Source organism: Mirounga leonina, unplaced genomic scaffold, assembly GCF_011800145.1.
Source record: "Mirounga leonina isolate KUSES-001 unplaced genomic scaffold, KU_Mleo_1.0 Mir_150, whole genome shotgun sequence".
Lineage (NCBI taxonomy): Eukaryota > Metazoa > Chordata > Mammalia > Carnivora > Phocidae > Mirounga > Mirounga leonina.
The window spans coordinates 24,599,896-24,618,269 of record NW_023270374.1 but is presented as its reverse complement, the minus strand read 5'-3'; the positions used below and the strand labels follow the sequence as shown (position 1 = coordinate 24,618,269).

Genomic DNA, 18,374 nt, shown 5'->3' with positions numbered 1-18,374 from the left:
GCACTGAGCCCTGAGAACACACTGTTCACCTTTGCAGCTTGACCCTGGTCTCATGCCAGACCAGCTTCAACTGCTCTTGGGAAAGAGCAACCCTGTCAAAGATATGAATGTTAGCTCGTGGGATCCCAGAACATCTGAGCTGAAAGAACCCTTGGAGACTGTCCTGTTCAGCCCGCTTGGCGGATGGAGGGGGACGGAAAATAGAAAGTCCAGCTGGGTGGATAGACCTGCAAACTCTTGTAATGGGCATGACACTGGGGGCTATTCTCCGACCCTTGCTGCTCCCCCCTTTTCCATCAATTCATTGAACACATATGTATTGAGTACCCACTGGGCACTAAACATAGTGCTAGATACAGAGATAAAGGGGTAAGACTCAGTCTCTGTCTTCATGGAATTGACATGCTAATGGTAAAATGGACAATAGACAGATAAATATGTAATACAAAGTTAGGGAGTGATAAGTGGTAGGAAGAGACCTGAAATGACATGAGGGAGTGAGCCATGTAGTTGGGGCGGGGAGGAGGGAGTTTCCAGGCAGCCAGAAGAGCATATGCAAAGGCCCTGAGGTAGGTGTATGCTTGCGGTATGGGAGGGATGTCACAGAGGCCAGTGCTTCTGGAGCAGAGTGTGGGAGAGGACTGGAAGAAGAAATCAGAGTGGGAACAGAAGGCCAGGTCATGGAGGAAAGGCTTTGGCTTTTCCTCTAAGGTAGGAATTCTGGGAGGGTTTCTTTCCAGCAGAGGAGGAATTTGATTTGACTTAGGTTTAACAAGATCCCTCTGGCTGTTGAGTGGAGGATGGGTTGTGCATGGGACAAGGATGGAGGCAGAGAAGCCAGGGAGGAAGCTACTGGAATAGTCCAGGTGAGAGGTAATGGTGGCCTGGGCTGGCAGGGAGGCCTGTGCTCGCTGCTCTATGTCCTTCATGAAGACACAGGAAGAGACAGGAGCCTTCCTCCAGCCCCTACCCGTGACCCCAGCCCACGGTCTCCCCACAGCTAGAAAGGTACATCCAGATGAACTTGAGATCAGAGCTGGCACAGGTCCAACAGCACATGGTCCAGAACCAGACGGCCACCATGCTGGAGCTAGGCACCAGCCTCTTGAACCAGACCACCGCCCAGACCCGCAAGCTGACTGATGTGGAGGCTCAGGTACGGAGGCCAAGTAGGTGGCACTGGCGGGGAGGGAAAGGGGAAGGGCTGTGGCCAGCCTTGACCTCTGTCCCTGGGTAAAGTCTGGGCCTGTAGCACCCTGGGGCCCTTCCCTGATGACCCTGTCGCAGAACGTCACTGACCACCAGGCCATGCCCCTGGGGGTGGGCCCTGGGCCTGGTTCTCCTGTCTCTGTGACTCCAGTGACTCTGGGTCTGTGCTGGGCATTGGGATGAGAGGGGCGAGCAGCACTCAGGGGGTTCCAAGGGCTACAGGGAGAGATGGATCATAAAGAATTCATTCAACCTCACGGGGCCAGCAACTCTGAGACGGGGCAACAGAAGGGGAGGGAGGGAGGGAATGGATGGATAAACAGGAGGGTGAGTAAATGAAAGGAGGAAAAGATTGAACAACAAATAGGCACGTGTCTGTTGAAACCCTACTATGTGCCAGGCACCGCGGGAGGTTCCTGGTTCTAGTTCAGAGCAGTAAGTGAAACAGGCATGCACCCCCCACACTTGTGCATCTTCCTTTCTAATGACCGCCAGGAGAACGAACAGGATAAATAACCTGCATATGTGAGAGGATGAGGGTCTCAGGAGAAAAAGGCACAGACAGGAGGGAGGGAGTGTGTGCTAGGAGCAGTGAAGGGATGGCTTGCAAGTTTGGACAGGGAGGCCAGGAGGGCACTGCGGAGAAGGTAGGGTCCGAGCCAGGCTCACCAGGAGGGCCTTCCAGAACAAGGAGAACAGCATGGGCCAAGGCCCAGCAGCGGGACCGCGCTGGCAAGCTCCAGGAACATCCAGGAGGTCGGTGTAGCCAGAGAGAGAGCAGGGGGCAAGGGGTGGGCAAGGGATCCCAGAGACAATGTGGGCAGAGGACATCACAGGGCGTTGCAGGCCGTGGCGAGGACTGCGACTTTTCCGCTGCGTGCAGTGGGAGCCACAGGATGATTCTGAGCAGATGGGCCACGGTTTAAAAGGCTGCCTTGGACTGCTTAGCAGAGGAAGGAGTGTAGGGAACAAGGGTGGGGACAGGGAGCCCTGTGAGGAGGGTGGCACAGGGCACAGGGCAAGAAATGACAGAGGCCAAGAGTGGGGGCCTTGGAGTAGGGGAGGGTGGTCAGGTGCCCATTTGGAAGCTGGATCTGACAGGACCTGCTGGTAGGTTGGATTGGGGCGGGAGGGAGGTGGTCAAGGGGGACCCCTCCTGGGGCCTGAGCAACAGGAGAAATGGAACTGCTGTCAAGAAGCAGATCATCAACTCAGCTAGGGCCTGTGAGTGGGTGCGTAAAGGCATGAATGGACGACTATAGGAACTAACTGCTGGGAGGAGGGAAATAGGTCAGCACGCTGCTGGATGGCAGAGCCCCTGGACAGGTGGGCGGCTGCTGATCGGGGCTCCTGCAGGGTCTGCGTCGCGCCCTTCCCCTTCCTGTTTGCTGGGACAGGTCCTGAACCAGACATCCCGAATGGAGATCCAGCTGCTGGAGACCTCGCTGTCCACCAACAAGCTGGAGAAACAGCTGCTACTGCAGGGCCATGAGCTCCACAGGCTGCAGGGCCGCAACAGGTGGGCACTGGCACCCTGGCACCAGGCCAGGGCTGGGACCCAAGGCAGGTGGGACCCAGGCCGGTGGGGGGGCGCCCAGAGCCAGGGTTGGGCTGGGGCTGGGGCCAGGGTTGGAAACTAGACTTGGGGCTGGTACCTGGGACGGGGCCTGGAGCCAGAGCTGCGGGCCCGGATTAGGACTGAAGTGAAGGACCATTTGGGGGGCTCAGGTACTGCCAGAGCTGGGGTAAGGACTGAAACCAGGGCTTGGTCCCAGACTCAAGCTGGGAGTGAAGGTGGGCCCTGGGGTGGGGCTGGGGGCCAAACAGGCACCCCTGGGTGGAGACAGGAGACAGACATTTCCCCGGGGGCTCAGGACACCCCAATTCTTTCTCTGTTCTTTCTTTTTCCTTTCCTTTTTCCTTCCTTCCTTTCTTTCTTCTTTTTTTTTGTTTTTATTTTATTTTATTTTATTTATTTGACAGAGAGAGACACAGAGAGAGAGGGAACACAAGCAGGGGGAGTGGGAGAGGGAGAAGCAGACTTCCCGCGGAGCAGGGAGCCCAATGCGGGGCTCAAACCCAGGACCCTGGGACCATGACCTGAGCCCAGGGCAGACGCTTAACGACTGAGCCACCCAGGCACCCCCCCCTTTGTTTCTTTATTTTATAAATGTTTAACAGCTTTATTGAGCTACAGTTTACATGCTGTACAATTCACCCTGTAAATTTTTATTTGATTTACTTATTTGTAAATAAGTAAATCTGATCTTATCCACTGGTTCCCTTCCCAGAAGCAACCACACTGCCAGCTTCTCGTCTTCACCGGCAGAGAGTCTCGGCATTTGTAAGCAAATACACTTGAGGGGAACACCCTGCAAATTACAAAGAATAAAAGAGTCATGGGGTACAGATAAGGCAGAGAAATGGACATCTGAGGCTGATTTCATCTTGGTTTCGAGCTGAGTAGAGAAAAACTGTCAAGGTCAGGATGTTGGAGGAGGCAACACCCACCCACTGAAGCGGCCACGGACCCGTGTGCAGGGGGAGATGTTATTGTTGCTCAAATTCTGGGTCAAGATAAGGCCGTCAGGCCCGTCTAGCTCCCTCTGATCTGCGTGTAGCTCATGATAGTTTGTTCACCTTCTCATTCTTATGCTCCCACCCCGAGGTGGGCAAGGGCAGGGACTGGGACTGTCTGAATTGGCACCAGGTGCCTCGAAGTCAGTGAAGACGGAGGATGTCATCAATAAGCGCTTGGCCCATGGAGATCGCTAAGATTCTAGAATCCGAGTGTGCCCCAGTTTTTTTTCTTCCTGCAGCAGAACTCGGGGCTCAGGGGAAATTCCTTCTGCCCTGGCTAGACTCGTTGTTCTAGTCTGGAGAATGGGTCGGCGTAACCTCATAGATAGGAGACTGTCTCCCTCTTACTCTATCCCTCAGCCACCCACCCACCCACAGCAGAGGTAACCCCTCTTCCTAGTGTCTTGTCCTCTTCCATTCATTCAACCAACAATTGTTTTTTGAGCTCTTAGCACAGGTCAGACACTGTTCTAGAAACTGGGGTTACAGAAGTGAACACATAGATAAAAATCCCTACCCCACAGCATACATTCTATAAGCTAACATTTGAGGGTTTCCTATGAATATGTAAACAAATGTGTGCATATCCTTTTGTTGCCCTTCTTGAACCCAAATGGAGCTTACTGCTCTTCTGCACCTCTTTTTTCCAAGAAACTGTTCTATAATTGCATGACACACTTGCCCATTCTTTTCTCTAACTGTGTCATGTTCCACCCTATGGCTGCCCACACTTATATCCCCAGTCCCCAATTAATGTATATTAAGGTTGTTTCCTGTCTTTTACTCCTGTTCAACGAGAAGCCCCTAATAATGTCCCCATACCCCATTGCACACACGCGGGGAGCAAACCAGGATAAAATGCCAAAAGTGGAAGAGTTGAGTTTTAGAACTTTTTGCTTTTTCTAAAACTCTTTTTCTAAAAAACTCATGACAAATATGCTCCATGTTTATTATATCACCAGACAACAAGGACCTATAAAACGAAAGGGAAAGTGGGTTCCCTCCAGCTGCCTCCATCTTCCTCCCTCTCCATCGCCCTCCTCCTCCGGAACCGGCTCCGCAGGGGGAACAGCACTTAGCCAGCTGTCTTTCACTTTCTCTTCGAGCGCAGGCACCGCCGTGTCCTTCCACGTGTCTTTCCATGCCTTTTCCTAGCAGTTCACCGGCTTCCCTCTCCATTTCCATTAATACCTTTCTTCTTTCTCTTGTTCTGTCTTCCCACGCGTGGGACTGGACTAGAGGCACCGATGTGCCAGCGCAGTTCACTCCACGTCCTGGGCGTCTTGCCAAATGCGTGCAGATGCGCTCTGCCTCCTTCCTCTTGCGGCTCCAGAACATTTCTAGGGACACGGAAAGAAAACAGCCTCGGCCAACTCCGGCTGTTGGACATTTAGGCTGTTTCCTTTCTCTCTAGCAGAACCAGTCCCCCCAGGGGCACTCTCGCGCCTGCTCCCTGGAGGTTATCTCCGGAGAGCCGACTGCTAGGTCAAAGGGCAGGCATACTGGGGATTTGGTAACCACGACCCGGTTGCTGGCATGTCCTCCCACCCGCACCTCTTTCTTCTATGGACCCCAGTCCATCTTCTTCAGGGCGGGGTCTCTCTTTCCTCCCCTCCTCACTCTCTGCCATCGGTGGGCACAGCTGTGTAACCCAGGGCAGGACGCTCGACCTCTCTGGGCCTCGGTGCGGATCTGGTCCGCGGAGTGTCCCTCCCCCCCCGGGGGTCCCAGGGGCAAGCGCGCGAGTGTGGCTGCGTGGTGGGGACCGCGGGCTGACGCGCGTGCGCCCCCCGCCCCGCAGCGCGCTGGAGACGCGGGTGCAGGCCCTGGAGACGCAGCAGCAGGCGGAGCTGGCTTCTCTCCGCGGCGAGAAGGAGCGGCTGCGGCGTCTGCTGGGCCGCCAGAGTGGCGCCCTCGCCGGCCTCGAGCGCAGCCTGCGCGCCGCCAGCGGCAACTCCAGTCTCGTGCAGCGGGAGCAGCGCCGGCTGCTGGAGTCCGTGCAGCGCCTGGTGCGCGTCGTGGCCCAGGGCCCGGGTGAGCGAGCGGTGCGCCCGGCGCGGTGCGGGAGAACGGCAGGAGAGGGGAGCGAGACCCTGCTTACCCCCTCGCGGCTCGCTGGGGGGGACGGGGGGAAGGCCCGGCCCCTCTCCCAGCACCTGTGAAACAGAAATAACAACAAACAATAATAATGGTGAGGACGAGAGTCCCAGGAGGAACCAATCCAGACTCTACGCCCTGACTCCATGAGTGACCTTGAGCAGGTCCCCGTCCCTCTCTTGGCCTCAGTTTCCCCATCTGTTTAACGGAAGTGAAGCTAATAAGGTTTATTTGCCGGCCCAGACTGCCAAGTTTGGGATCCAGGATCCACCCTCCATCCTCGCTTGCTCAGACTTGCCCCACCCCTCCCCCGGCCTCAGTTTCCCTATCTATAGAATGGAGAGGTTGGACTCACTGTTCCCGAAGGACTTCTGTCACCCTGTCGCCCTTGTCCCTAAGCCCAGGACGGCCAAACAGGAGTGAGGAGACATCTCTGGCCCTAGCTTCTAAGAAGGGAGAACAATGCCTGGGTTTCCCCGATCCCCCAGCTCTCACTGACTCCTTCTGATAGGGCCACTTGGGGTGGCCAAGGCATTGCTGGTTTCGGCTTCAATCACGCGGTCAGCAAAACCCTTATTGAGCACCCACTGTGTGCCAGGCCCAGTGCCCGGTGCTGGGGATGCAGCAGTGAACAGCATAGTCTTGCAAAAATACCCACCTGCCCATCTCTGGGTCTCTAAGGGAAGAAGGAGGAAATGCATATTTTTGAGTACCTACTATGTGCCACTATGTGCCAACAGTGTTCTTGAAATTACCAGGCCACTAAAGGCCTAAAAGGCTGTGCTGAGGAGAGAGAATATGAACCTGAGGATAATCAGGAGACACACGAGGGTTTTGCACCCAGTGGGACTATGTTTTAGGAAACGCAATTGGAACCGGGCAGTGGAGAATGGCTGGGTGAGAGAAAGACCTCAGAAGGGGTTTCTACCCGGGCTGGATCGCCATAGCAGGAGGCTGGGAAGCTTTTAAGGCACAAGGAATCAAGCAATAGTGATGGGTTCCAGGCAGTATGGTGCCAAAGGATGGCACCAGGGCTCTGTCTAAGTCGGGCAGGCCCTGCTGGGTTTGAGGGATATGAGGCCCCAAGGAAGCCACAGGCAGGAGAAGTGGATACCTTCCAAACCATGAGATACGGAGTGACCCGAACCCATCACAGGCTTGTGCGTAGCCCTGGCAGGGAAGCCGCCTAAATGAGTCCCATGTGTGGGTGTATTGTAGCTCAGTCCCAGATGCAGGCCCAGGCCCAAGGCCTCCCCCCACAGGCTCACCGCTAGCCCAGTCTCCAGCTGTGACCCAATGTCTGTTCACCGGTCTGGGGAGGGCACGTTGCCTCGGGCACCCTTTGCCCCAAACGCCCTGTCCCCCTGCCCCACTGTCACCACTGTCACCAGAGAAGGGCACTGTGGAGTTGTGCCTCCAGCCCAAGGCTCTAAGGACTCCTTCATATGACCTAGAGAGCAGGAAGGCTCTGCCTGTGCCCCCAGCTATGTGCCCTTGAGCCAGTTACGTGACTCTTGGGCCCTAGTTTCCTGGGCTATGAAAGGGGGAAGGACCTCCTTGGAGTTCAGACTCCAATTACCTCTCCTGGAGGACTCTAGCAGCCTCGTCCGTGGCCTCCCTGCTTTGAGTCTCATCCCCTCCAGTCCCCGTTCCACACTCTGGCCAGAGCGCTCTTCCTCGGCACAGCCCGGCCTCCTCATCCTGGCCTGCAGGGCTGACCTTGCCCCCTGCTGAAACTCAGCCTCATCTCTCCTTCCTTGGTGACCCTGCCTGTGCCAGCCTTGTCCTACTCCAGTCAAGATCATCGGACAGCTACAGCTCTGGCCTCAGCTCTGCTCTCGTGGGTGGCGGGTCATTTCCCTCCCTGGCCTCCACCACTTCCTCTCACTGCACGGTCCTCTGCACAGGTCTGATACCTCTCCCTGTCCCCGGCACCTCCCAACCCGGAAGCTGGCAGGAAGTAGTACCCACCTGGCCCCTTCCCTCTCTCCTTAGCTTACCTCCGATTGCTTTTGCCTTGTCCCATTGCAGCCTCTGTGAGAGCAGCTGAGCACGTGTTCCAGGACTGTGCAGAGATCCAGCGCTTCGGGGCCAATGCCAGTGGCATCTACACCATCCATGTGGCCAATATGACAGAGCCCAGGAAGGTTAGGGGACCGCCTGGGGGCGGAGGCTATCCAAGGGGGTTGAGCCAAGGGCGTCCCTGGCAGGCCACCCCCCATCAGCTTCAGGCCTTGTCCAACATCTGAGATACCCCAGAGAAGGTGGGATGACCCTACTGTCTGCAGCCCCCCTCCAGTCAGAGGTCAGAATGTGGGGGTAAAGCAGAAGTCCCCAGAGCTGGAAATGCATCCTTCTCCTGCATCTTCTCCAGAGCTGCTTTCAGGTGGAAGGGCAGAAAATAGTCCTGCGTTGCTTAAGGTAATGCTAGCTTATTCAGCACATCAACCCGGAAAATCCAGGGGCTTAACCCAAAGAAGTTTCTTTCTAATTTACATGTAGTCCAGTCGAATGCAGGTGTGGGGGCTCTGCTCTATGTGGGAAATTAGGGACCAGGGCTGATAGAGACCCCACCATCTTCAGTGAGTGTTTCCAAGGTTGCCCCAGGCTTTGAGGTCCAGTTATCAGATGGATGGATGAGGGGTCAAGGGAAAGGGTGGCTATCAGGAGGGAGGGCTTGGGGGCCAGACCCAGCAGTGAGAGAGTATAGAGGACAACTAGACAGTCTTCACACTTCCCGATTCCCTGTTCAATTTCCTTTGAATTCCTATAAATATACCTATCAGTTTGTCTCCAGACTGTCTTTAACACTCCACATACCCACCTGCTCAACTCCTCTTTGACACAGAGTTCGGGCCCTTGATTTCTACCTAGAATTTCACCTTTTTGTTATATTTATTTTTATAATGATCTGAATAAAAGCAAGTGTTAAAAGGACACGACTTTTGGGCGCCTGGGTGGCTCAGTCGGTTAAGCGACTGCCTTCGGCTCAGGTCATGATCCTGGAGTCCCGGGATCGAGTCCCGCATCGGGCTCCCTGCTCAGTGGGGAGTCTGCTTCTCCCTCTGACCCTCCTCCGTCTCATGTTCTCTGTCTCTCATTCTCTCTCTCGCAAATAAATAAATAAAATCTTTAAAAAAAAAAAAGGACATGACTTTTTAAGTAAATGTTCTACGTGAAATTAAGTCAATTCAGCTATGGTGGAATCCTGGGAGGCCAGAGTTCTGGGCTCACACCTTAGCTTTACTTCAGTCTCACTAGCCTTGAGCAAGTCCCTTGTCTTCTCTGGGCCTCAGTTTCCCTTCCTGCACCCTCTGCCACTTTCACAGCAAATGTCCCTGTCTTCTCTCCCTGAGCTGGCCTTTACCTCCTCAGAGCTGCTTCCTCCACTGGAGGTGCCATTCCCCTTGTTGGCCTGTCAGGCACATGCCAAGGCCCTGTTCTCATGCTACCTCCTCTGGGAAGCCTGTCAGGGTTGCTCAGTGACTCCTTCTTAGGAGCTCTCCTTGTAGCAACCCAAATGTTCATAATCAATAGTCTGCCTGCCCTATCATAGCCTCCTGCAGACCAAGCTGGCCCTGAGGGTTGCTTTATCTCTGATTTGTCTCTGTCATCTAGTATGGGACCAGGGACCAAGTGTGTCCTCACTGAACACTGAACATGTACTGAACTGGCTGGAAAAATAATATGTGAACAAAGACTAGGCTGAAAGAAGAGATTATGTTGGATGGTGAGCACTTTGAGGGAAAGACTCTTTCTGTCTTATCCATATTGGCATCCCCCATGCCTTGAATGGAGCTTGGTATATAGCAGGTGCTCAGAAAACATTTGTCTGCCGAACATAATAACAATTCCCGAGCCTATGCTGTGTGCCAAGCGTGTTACGCCTCTCGGCATTTAATCCTTACAACAACCTCGCAATAACAGCGAGGGAAAAGCCTCCACTTACTGAGTTCCCAGTATGCCCAGGCTCTGTTCTTTACATGGCTCAGCTTACGCAGTTCTCACATCAAGCCAATTTGCAGATGAGAAACTGAGGCACAAAGAGGTTAAGGTTTTAACACTTGTATTTTATGAGTGAGGAAAGGAAGGCTCTGAGGGGGCATCACTTGCCCATGACTTTAGAAAAATGATGACAATAGGTGGGAAATATGAACCTGGGTATTTCTGATGCCCTCGACCTCCAGGCTCACTTGTTGCTCTGTGAGAATGTAAGCCAAATCAAAATAGGGCCAGCCCTGACCTGCTTCTGCCAGCTTCCGGGGGCTTCCAACTCCCTCCTCCACCACCACCCAACTCCTTCCAGGTGTTCTGTGACATGGAGGCCAATGGAGGCGGATGGACTCTCATCCAGCGCCGTGAGAATGGCAGCGTGAATTTCCAGCGGAACTGGAGAGATTACAAACAGGTAACACTGCTGCCCTGGGAAGGGGCTTCTCCGCCCTGAAACCTGGAGCAGGTGGATCGCCCTCAACCCTTCCCAGAAAAAAAAAAATCAACCCACCTAAAACCAACCACCTTCAAACAGATTTTCCCAGTGCACATTCACTGTCAGGGACTCCATCACCAGAAATTGAACCTTCTTTTTTGCAAGTTCTGACATATATCCTAAGAATAAAAGTTTAACCTTATTTTTTTTATTTGTGGAAAGATTATATATGCATATTGCTTAAAAATTTTTTTAAGAATACAAAAAAAAAAAAAGGAACAGAAAGAAAGTAATCTCCCCTGCCCACCCCTGGCTGCATTGCTTAAATGAATGTCCCTGTCTTTGCACACAATAATATAATGACATCTGCAGGAGAGATTCTGTAACATGGACTTGCTGGCTCAAAGACCCCATGCGTTTTACGAGATGAGACATGGTGCCGGATTGTCTTCCAATTTCTTAATTAAATTTTGAATAAATGATTTTTGGCAAGCTGACTTAAAAGCTCTTAAAGTTTCCACAAGCAAAAGAAATAGAAAAGGATACACGGAAATGCAACAATATCATTAGTTGTGTCCCTTACTGTTCATTTGATAAATACTTAAAAATAAATACCAAATCAAGATAGGAGTGTTCTTGAGCCAGTTGGGTTTTAAACAATTATTGAAATGGCAAAAAGAAATAGGATACTCAGACGCAGAAATACAGGAGGGCACTGAATATTAATCATTAGGCTGATCTGCAGCGCCACGTGGCTAAATGGGGAGTGGGGCTTAGGTGTGCCCCTGTCCTTGGTGCTGAATTGTTGCTCGGGCCCAGGGCACTTGTCTCTCCTCACCCTGGGACCGTGGTGACACCTAACGTGCTTAGCTTTGCATTTCTGTGTTGCTGAAATCTTGCAGCAGCTGCCATGTCACTGACCAAGGTTTGCTCTACAATTCATGCAGCTTATTAAAATCTTTAATTTTTTATTGAGGTTCGACAGACATGCCGATAAGTGCACAGATCTCAGGCGTAAGATACTCAGTGGATTTTTACATACGTATTCACCAACGTGATCACCGTTCAAAGCTAGGTATATCTACAACACGGCCGGCACCACAGAAGCCCTCCCTGTGCCCCCCTGTGCCTCCGTGTGTCCCGGTCAATACTCCCCCCAAAGGTAGTTGCTATTCTGACTTCTATCACCACAGATTCATTTTGCTTGTTCTTAAACTCCATAGAAATGTGATTTCAATTATTTTCAACAGAATTTTACATTTATAAAAATCTTAGTCTTTTTGCTCTAGGAGGTGGAGAACTCCCATCCCTAGGCCTGCCCACTCTGTACTTTGTGGACTTGATCATTAGGCAACATGGTTTTGGATTAAGTGGCCCTGGAGCCTGGCCCAGCCCAGCTCTTCAGCCGGGGAGGCAGCCTCCCATCACAGCATGAAACCCACCCCTACCCTTCACTCTCCGCAGGGCTTCGGTGACCTGGCGGGGGAGCACTGGCTGGGCAATGAAGTGGTGCACCAGCTCACCAGCAGGGCAGCCTACTCTCTGCGCGTGGAGCTGCAAGACTGGGAGGGCAACGAGGCCTATGCCCAGTATGAGCATTTCCAGCTGGGCAGCGAGGGGCAGCTGTACAGGTGGGCTCGGGGCCCAGGCTGGTGGGCGGGCCAGGGTCCCGGGCTAGTGGCTGTAGAGTCTGTACCAAGGGTCAGTCCCTGGGCGTCTCCTGTTGCTACCATCTGTCCCCCATTTGGGCACACGTCACGGGATCTGGAGGCGGCTGGTTAACACTCAGCACGTCCTAGCCGCTGGGTGGGGTGGAGAGCATGTCGCTGACGCTGCCGGCCCAGGAACAGGAAAGGGCCTTCTAAGGTCAGTCACCCCGAGTCAGCCATATTACTGAGGCCCAGAGCGGGGAGTCCAGGCTGTCCCGTGCTGTGGGGTGAGGTGGAAAGGTCCCTGGGCAGGGAATCAGGGGACCTGAGCTAATTCTGGCTCTGTTCCAGCTCGCTTTGCGAACTTGGGCAAGTCAAAGTTCTGGCTTCTCTGTACCTCTGCTTCTTTAACGGCAGGATGGGCTTAAATGGAGTATAATATAGCATCATCAAGGTCTCCCACACCTCCCTTGGCTTGGTTCTTGGCTCTGTTTAGGAAAAGAAAAGAGCATTTATTGAGCACCTACTATGTTCCCGGCATATTACTCCATTTAATCCTCCTACAACACTCTGAGGTAAGCACTGCTGTACCTGCTTTAGGGATGTAGAAGCAGGCACAGAGCTTAAGTCCCCTGCCCAAAGTTACAAGTTAGGTAGAGCTTGGATTTGAACTCAGATCTCTCTGCTATGAAAACTCAGGGTGTTTCCACTACATGATGTTGCCTCTCTGAGAAACTCAATGTTCTCGAAGAGAAGACTAGGTCCTGGCTATCTTTGAACAAGATAGAACTGAAATCATAGACTCACACTCACGGGTCTGCAAAGGACCTCACCTGTCATCTGGGTCTTCCCATGATGCTAGAATCTCCTCCACAGCCATAGTCATCATCCAGCCAGGCTGGAATGCCTCCACTGACAGGAAGGTCACTTCCTCCAAAGGAATCTCTGGTGGCTCTCTGTCCTCCTATACTTTTTGTCTAATTCCATCTTGGGGAGCTTTTCAATGAGTACCCTACCCCTCTCTCTTCTTATTAAATGCCCCTGGATCCTCCAGCTAAGTTGTCCTGACATCCTCCTTATGGGACCCACCCCAATCTGATAATAGTCCTCCTTAAACTGCAAGCTTCAGAGCTGAATGAACCGTGCCCTGGGTCTGGGCTAGGCAGGGCTAAGTTGGATGCCCTCTCTATTCCTCAAGCTGACCAGTGAGTCACCACAACACCCTGCTGACTCCTATTTAAGCCACCAAAGCCAAGGCTTAAGTCCTCACTAAATCCTTATCCCCCTGAACAACCCTGAAGAAGTGCCTCCACCTTCTCATCTGTAAAATGGGTGCCCTAGGTGTACCTACCTTATTCAACGTGTTATGAAGCTCAAATGAGATACTGCACATAGAGCATTAACAGAGATGGGCCCCTTTGGAGGGGCGTTGCAACACCAGTCACACAAGCCCCGGGCTGCACATTTAAGGGCACAGTTAGGGCTTCACAGTTAGGGCACAGACATGCAGAGCCTGTGGTGGGAGGTGCAGGGACTGAGCCAGGCCACATGCCCAGGGCCCACATTCCCTCTTGATCCCACCAGCAGCACCTCCCAGGCCCTTCCTGGGGGAACCAGAGCTGCCCTGAGCTGCCCTGGCTGCATCTGGTGTCCGTTTTTCTCCACCCGTAGGACCTTCTTAATTTTTCCCAAACCAGGTCCCCACCTCAGTTGCCGGGGCTACAAACACCCAACACCCTCTCCTGTCAGGCTGAGCAAGAGCCTATGGCCGCCATGTGTCCAGGGCAGGAATGCAGGGACAATGGCTAACAAGCGCTAAATGTGCTGAGCATTTACCGTGTGCCCGCACCGCTCTGCACTCCTCACACCCCAAGGACCTCGGATCACAATAACGAACGAGGTCGTCACGGGTAACATTACTATCACTACCATTTTAACAGAAGGAGAAACTGCAGCTGAAGAAACTGCAGCTGAAGCAGTCTGCCCACCGTCATGCCGCTGGCAAGTGGCAGGGCTGGGATGCAAATCCAGGCATTCTATCCCCAGAGCTCATGGTCGTAATAGCCACGCAGCCTTGGCCGTGCCCACCAGGGTCTCACAACCTGGTAGAGAAATAGAAACCCTCCCCCACTGGCTGCAGATGTGCAAGTCACAGGGCTGGGGGTGCCCCGGGGCACAGATCCATGTGGGTTGGTGTGGTCAGGGAAGGCTTCCGGGAGGTGGTGGGTTGGGGTTGCAGGATGGTCAGCTGGGGAGCAAAATGCACACAGCTCCCAAGGCAGGCCACCCTGGGCTGGGACCTGGCTCTCACCGTCTTTCATTCCGAGGCCTGGGGCAGCCTCCCTGGGCTCTCGGGATCTCTGTTTCTTCATCTGTAAGATGGAAATAATAGGGTGTTGTGAGGATGCCAGGAGACGGGCTAAGCCGCAGAATGCCCAGAACACGGGAGGTGTTCAAAAAAAATGTTAGCCATCGTCCTCATTATTAGTATTATTATTTTGATCCTTCTCTGTCCTGTCCAAGACACGGGTTCAGTGAGATGAGGGAGGCCTGGCACACGGCGAGTATTCTGCCCCTGGGAGGCAGCAGGCAGGGAGGGCAAGCCAGGGCCAGGGACAGTCCAAGCAGCCTAGACTGGGGCGCCCCCTCCCAGAACAACTGGAGGGAACCCTTAGCCTTGGACAAAGCCTCTTGGGGGGCGGGGCGTTCTTTAACCAGCCAACCTAACTCTGGACCCATCTCCCATCACCACCTCCGGGTGGCCTCCAGGCTTTCTCTGAGTGGGTACAGCGGGTCAGCAGGACGCCAGAGCAGCCTGGTCCTGCAAGGCACCAACTTCAGCACCCGTGACGCAGACAATGACAACTGCCTCTGCAAGTGTGCCCAGATGCTGTCTGGAGGTGGGTGTGGGGGGCTGGAGCCCTGCACCTGGTTGGACACCCCCATTACCTCCCCACCCAGGTCCCGTGCGTTCAGCCAGGTGCTGTCGGGAAGAGGGTGCAGGTCAGGGTCTCACCCACCCGCATGCTGGCCTGGCTGTCCCCCCCCCACCAAACCCTTTCCCCACTAAGTCCTTAAGGTTCCCTCAGTGTCTCCCTTCATCCTAACACAGGCACCACCAATCTTACTCTGAGACTGGGCTAGGGAAAAACAAGCTGGGGGGGTGGGCATCGAGGTGTCGCCCTCCAGAGGCTGCAGGCTGAGCAGAGGCTCTGGGGGCCCCCCTGCCGCCCGCATGCCCATTCCACTCGGCCCCATCTCCCCCTGCGAGCTGGCTTCCCAGAGGAGGCAGCAGCCTCGGTTAGTCCCGGGGCCTGGGGGGCTGCCCTCAACCCACTGGCTGGCCCGCCCCCGCCCAAGCATCTTGCTCTCCCTCCACCAGGGTGGTGGTTTGACGCCTGCGGCCTCTCCAATCTCAACGGCATCTACTACCCAGCTCGCCACCACACGCGCAAGCTCAACGGCATCCGCTGGCACTACTTCCAGGGCCCCAGCTACTCGCTGCGGGCCACTCGCATGATGCTGCGCCCCGTGGGCATTTGAGAGGCAGCCGCGCCCGGAGGCTGGACCCAGTGGAAGAGCCGGGGCGAGCTGGACCCCAAACACAGGGCACAGTGCCAGGGCCTTGTCCTGGATACCCTGGGTCTCCTGAGGCCGCTCTCCTTTCCTGCCCGGGAGTCAGAGGGTCCGCTGCCCCCCTGTTCCCCTCAAGTTGCGAGATGGTGGGTAATGGGGGGGTCCTGCCTCTACAGTGTCCCTCTGTCCTCCTCCCTTCTGTCTCCTGCACGGGCCCCCTGCCAGCTTGAGGGTCACAACACCCTGAATGAGCTGAGAACAGACTTCATGTAGGTCCTCAAAGAAATACATGACTAACAGTCCACCCCTCCTAGACCCCAGCATCCGGAGCTCAGACCTGGTCTCTTGGAGGCTCCAGAAGATCTAACAAGGATTTCTTTACCCCCAGTGTGTCCTCGAAGGTGTTCCGGAGAGAATAACTCAGGCTCCCCTCGAAAAGTACCTATGGAGGGAAACACCAGCTTAAATCAATATGAACAGGCATCCATAGCTGCAGGACCTGTCAGAGCCTTTAGTGTGGGCATATGCCTTTTGACTGCCTGTGAAGAGGTTAGAGTGGGCAGCTTTCTCCAAGTGTCCTTATTGGAAAACAGGCCTTCTTTATCCCAGAGCATCTCTCGGGGCTGCAGATGCCCTTGGAAAAAGTTGGTCAAGTGTGAAGAGGAGGAGCCCTAGCTCCCCACCCCCATCTGCACTCACACTTTCGAGCTACAAGAGACACAGTGATGGTCTCCAACAGCCTCTAAAAGCAACTGGAAGAAGCTTTGGGTTAAAGAAGACACATGCCACCCCTGAAGAAGGATCTAGAACTAAGTTTCCGATCTGTGCTGTGGGCTGGGGTCCTGCCAGGCTCCTTCTGGCCCCAGGAAACCAGATATCTGCCTGGAGGCTACCCTCTCAGCACTCCCTGTAGCCCTAGCCCACCTTGGCTCAAGTTTCAGGGACTGTTGGGGACTGTCCACTCTGCCTTGGGCAGGATGCCATCTTCAAGTCCAGATCCTTCCAGCCTCCAAGCCAGGACCCTAGCCCTCTCCTCCCACCTGATCCAACAGTGATGCTACAGTTGGGGGTTTGAGGGAAGTGGGAGTGTGGGGCAGAGCCAGCCTTGGCCTGGGTCTGGGAGACCAGGGGCTCCCCACGAGCTTCCTTCAGAGGACAGGGTCAGAGAGGGGCCACAGCCGCCCTGCCACCCACCCCCATCACTGTCACCCTCCTCGGGCCTGATGAGGCCAGCACCGTCCTGCTGTCTTCAGCCAACACCCAGACCAGCCGAGATCAACCTGCTCTCCCACCAGGGTACGCCTCTGTCTTCAGGTTTTCTCCTGGATGAGGCTGGGATGGTGGAAATGGGCCACCTTTTCCCACCTGTCCTTGAGTCCCGCCTCAGCTGGTCCCCTGAGCAAAGCCAGCACAGATTAACACTGATCTCTTTGAAAAAAACAAAGGATGGGGTTGCCAATGGTGGCCTTTCAGGCAGGAGGGGGAAATTACCGAGGGGCAGGGTGCTGCCCCGAAGGCTCACGTGGCCTCACACAGCATTTGCTGGGCAGGCCTTCATTTAGCATCTACCGCGTGCGCAGCCGTGCTGCCGGCGGGGCTCTGGAATTGGACAGACCTGCTCCAGCTCCTGGACTTGAGGCCAGTGGCTCAGCCTCTCAAGGCCTCAGTTGCCTTGTCTGTGAACTAGAAATGATGCTCTCTCCTGGCTGGGCTGTGGCAGGAGGTGATGAAACCGTGTATGTCAACTTTGTAACAGGGCTCGGCATGAGCAGGTGCCTAATAAAGTTTAGTTCCCAAAGAGGAAAGTGGGGTGAGGAAATTCACCCCTAAGTGCATGCCCCCCTTCTTCTGGACCCAGGTAAGGTGAGCATTTGTTTTTTGACTCCGTGGCATTTATGTGTGTACTGCAGAGTTTTATCAGCCAGGTGGGCACTGGAGAGGAGATGAAGCCAGAGCTGGGAGCCCCAGGGACAGACTCCTCTGGGTGGGGTGAGGCCCAAACCCGGGTCTGTAGTCATTTTCTAGAAAAGGCCAAGAAGCTGATTTGGGTTACCCTCAGATGCCTGTTCTAAAATAGTCATCCTTCCTCCCTCCCTTCCTTCCTCCTCCATGCCAGGACTCATCCAACACAAGGGATAGAAACCCTATCCTAAGGAATGGATTGACTCACATGCCAGGAAGTCTAGGAGTGGATTCAGGCACGGTTAGATCCAGGGGCTCAAATGATGTCCCTCTTCACCTCTCAGCCCTGCATCCACCATGTTGGCTTTATTCTCCATCAGGTTTTCTCCTGACAGGTGGCTCCAGCAGCCCTGGGCTCATGTCCTCCCAGCTGAGCATCCCTAAGACAGAGCGTTCCCCTGTCCCAGGGATTCCAGCAAAGGCATGATTTTCTCCAGCTGGGACTGGTCCTCCTGTGCGCATCTCTGCACTTATCATTATGTGTCTGATTGACCAGACCTGGGCCACCTGATCACACCTGGAACGGGGGTAGGGTCAGTCCCACCCAAGTCACGTGGACTAGCTGTTTCTAGGCGCCATTTCCAGACTGGCAATCACTGTTCCTCCTTCCATCTCTCTGACTCCCATTTCCCTCCATCTCTGCCCCCTCTCCCAGCCTCCGTGCCCCCAAGGCCTGGCCCCAGGCTCCAGCTCACCTCGGGGTTGCCCCAAACTATCAAGGACACAGCTGTGGCCTGTCCAGGGATGTCAGACCCTGGTTCGCTGTCCTGGCTGTGTCCCTGGAGCAGAATCCCTGGTCCTCTCTGACTGAGTCTCTGTTTCGCATCCCTGCAATCAGGACAGAGCAGCTGCTGACCTCTCTAAGCCCCCTG

General features: G+C 54.4%; 1 protein-coding gene across 1 annotated transcript in view; it reads left to right on the top strand.

Annotated features, from left to right (window-relative positions):
* The window catches only part of ANGPT4 (angiopoietin 4), a 38,490-nt gene extending 21,145 nt beyond the window's left edge, over nt 1–17,345 (top strand). The window contains exons 2-9 of the mRNA XM_035006100.1: nt 1,001–1,156; nt 2,607–2,728; nt 5,591–5,823; nt 7,918–8,033; nt 10,193–10,294; nt 11,780–11,946; nt 14,734–14,864; nt 15,347–17,345. Coding sequence (XP_034861991.1) covers nt 1,001–1,156; nt 2,607–2,728; nt 5,591–5,823; nt 7,918–8,033; nt 10,193–10,294; nt 11,780–11,946; nt 14,734–14,864; nt 15,347–15,507 — 1,188 coding nt within the window. The 3' untranslated portion in view covers nt 15,508–17,345. The remainder of the gene's footprint in view (nt 1–1,000; nt 1,157–2,606; nt 2,729–5,590; nt 5,824–7,917; nt 8,034–10,192; nt 10,295–11,779; nt 11,947–14,733; nt 14,865–15,346) is intronic.
* The last annotated feature ends 1,029 nt before the right edge of the window (nt 17,346–18,374 follow it).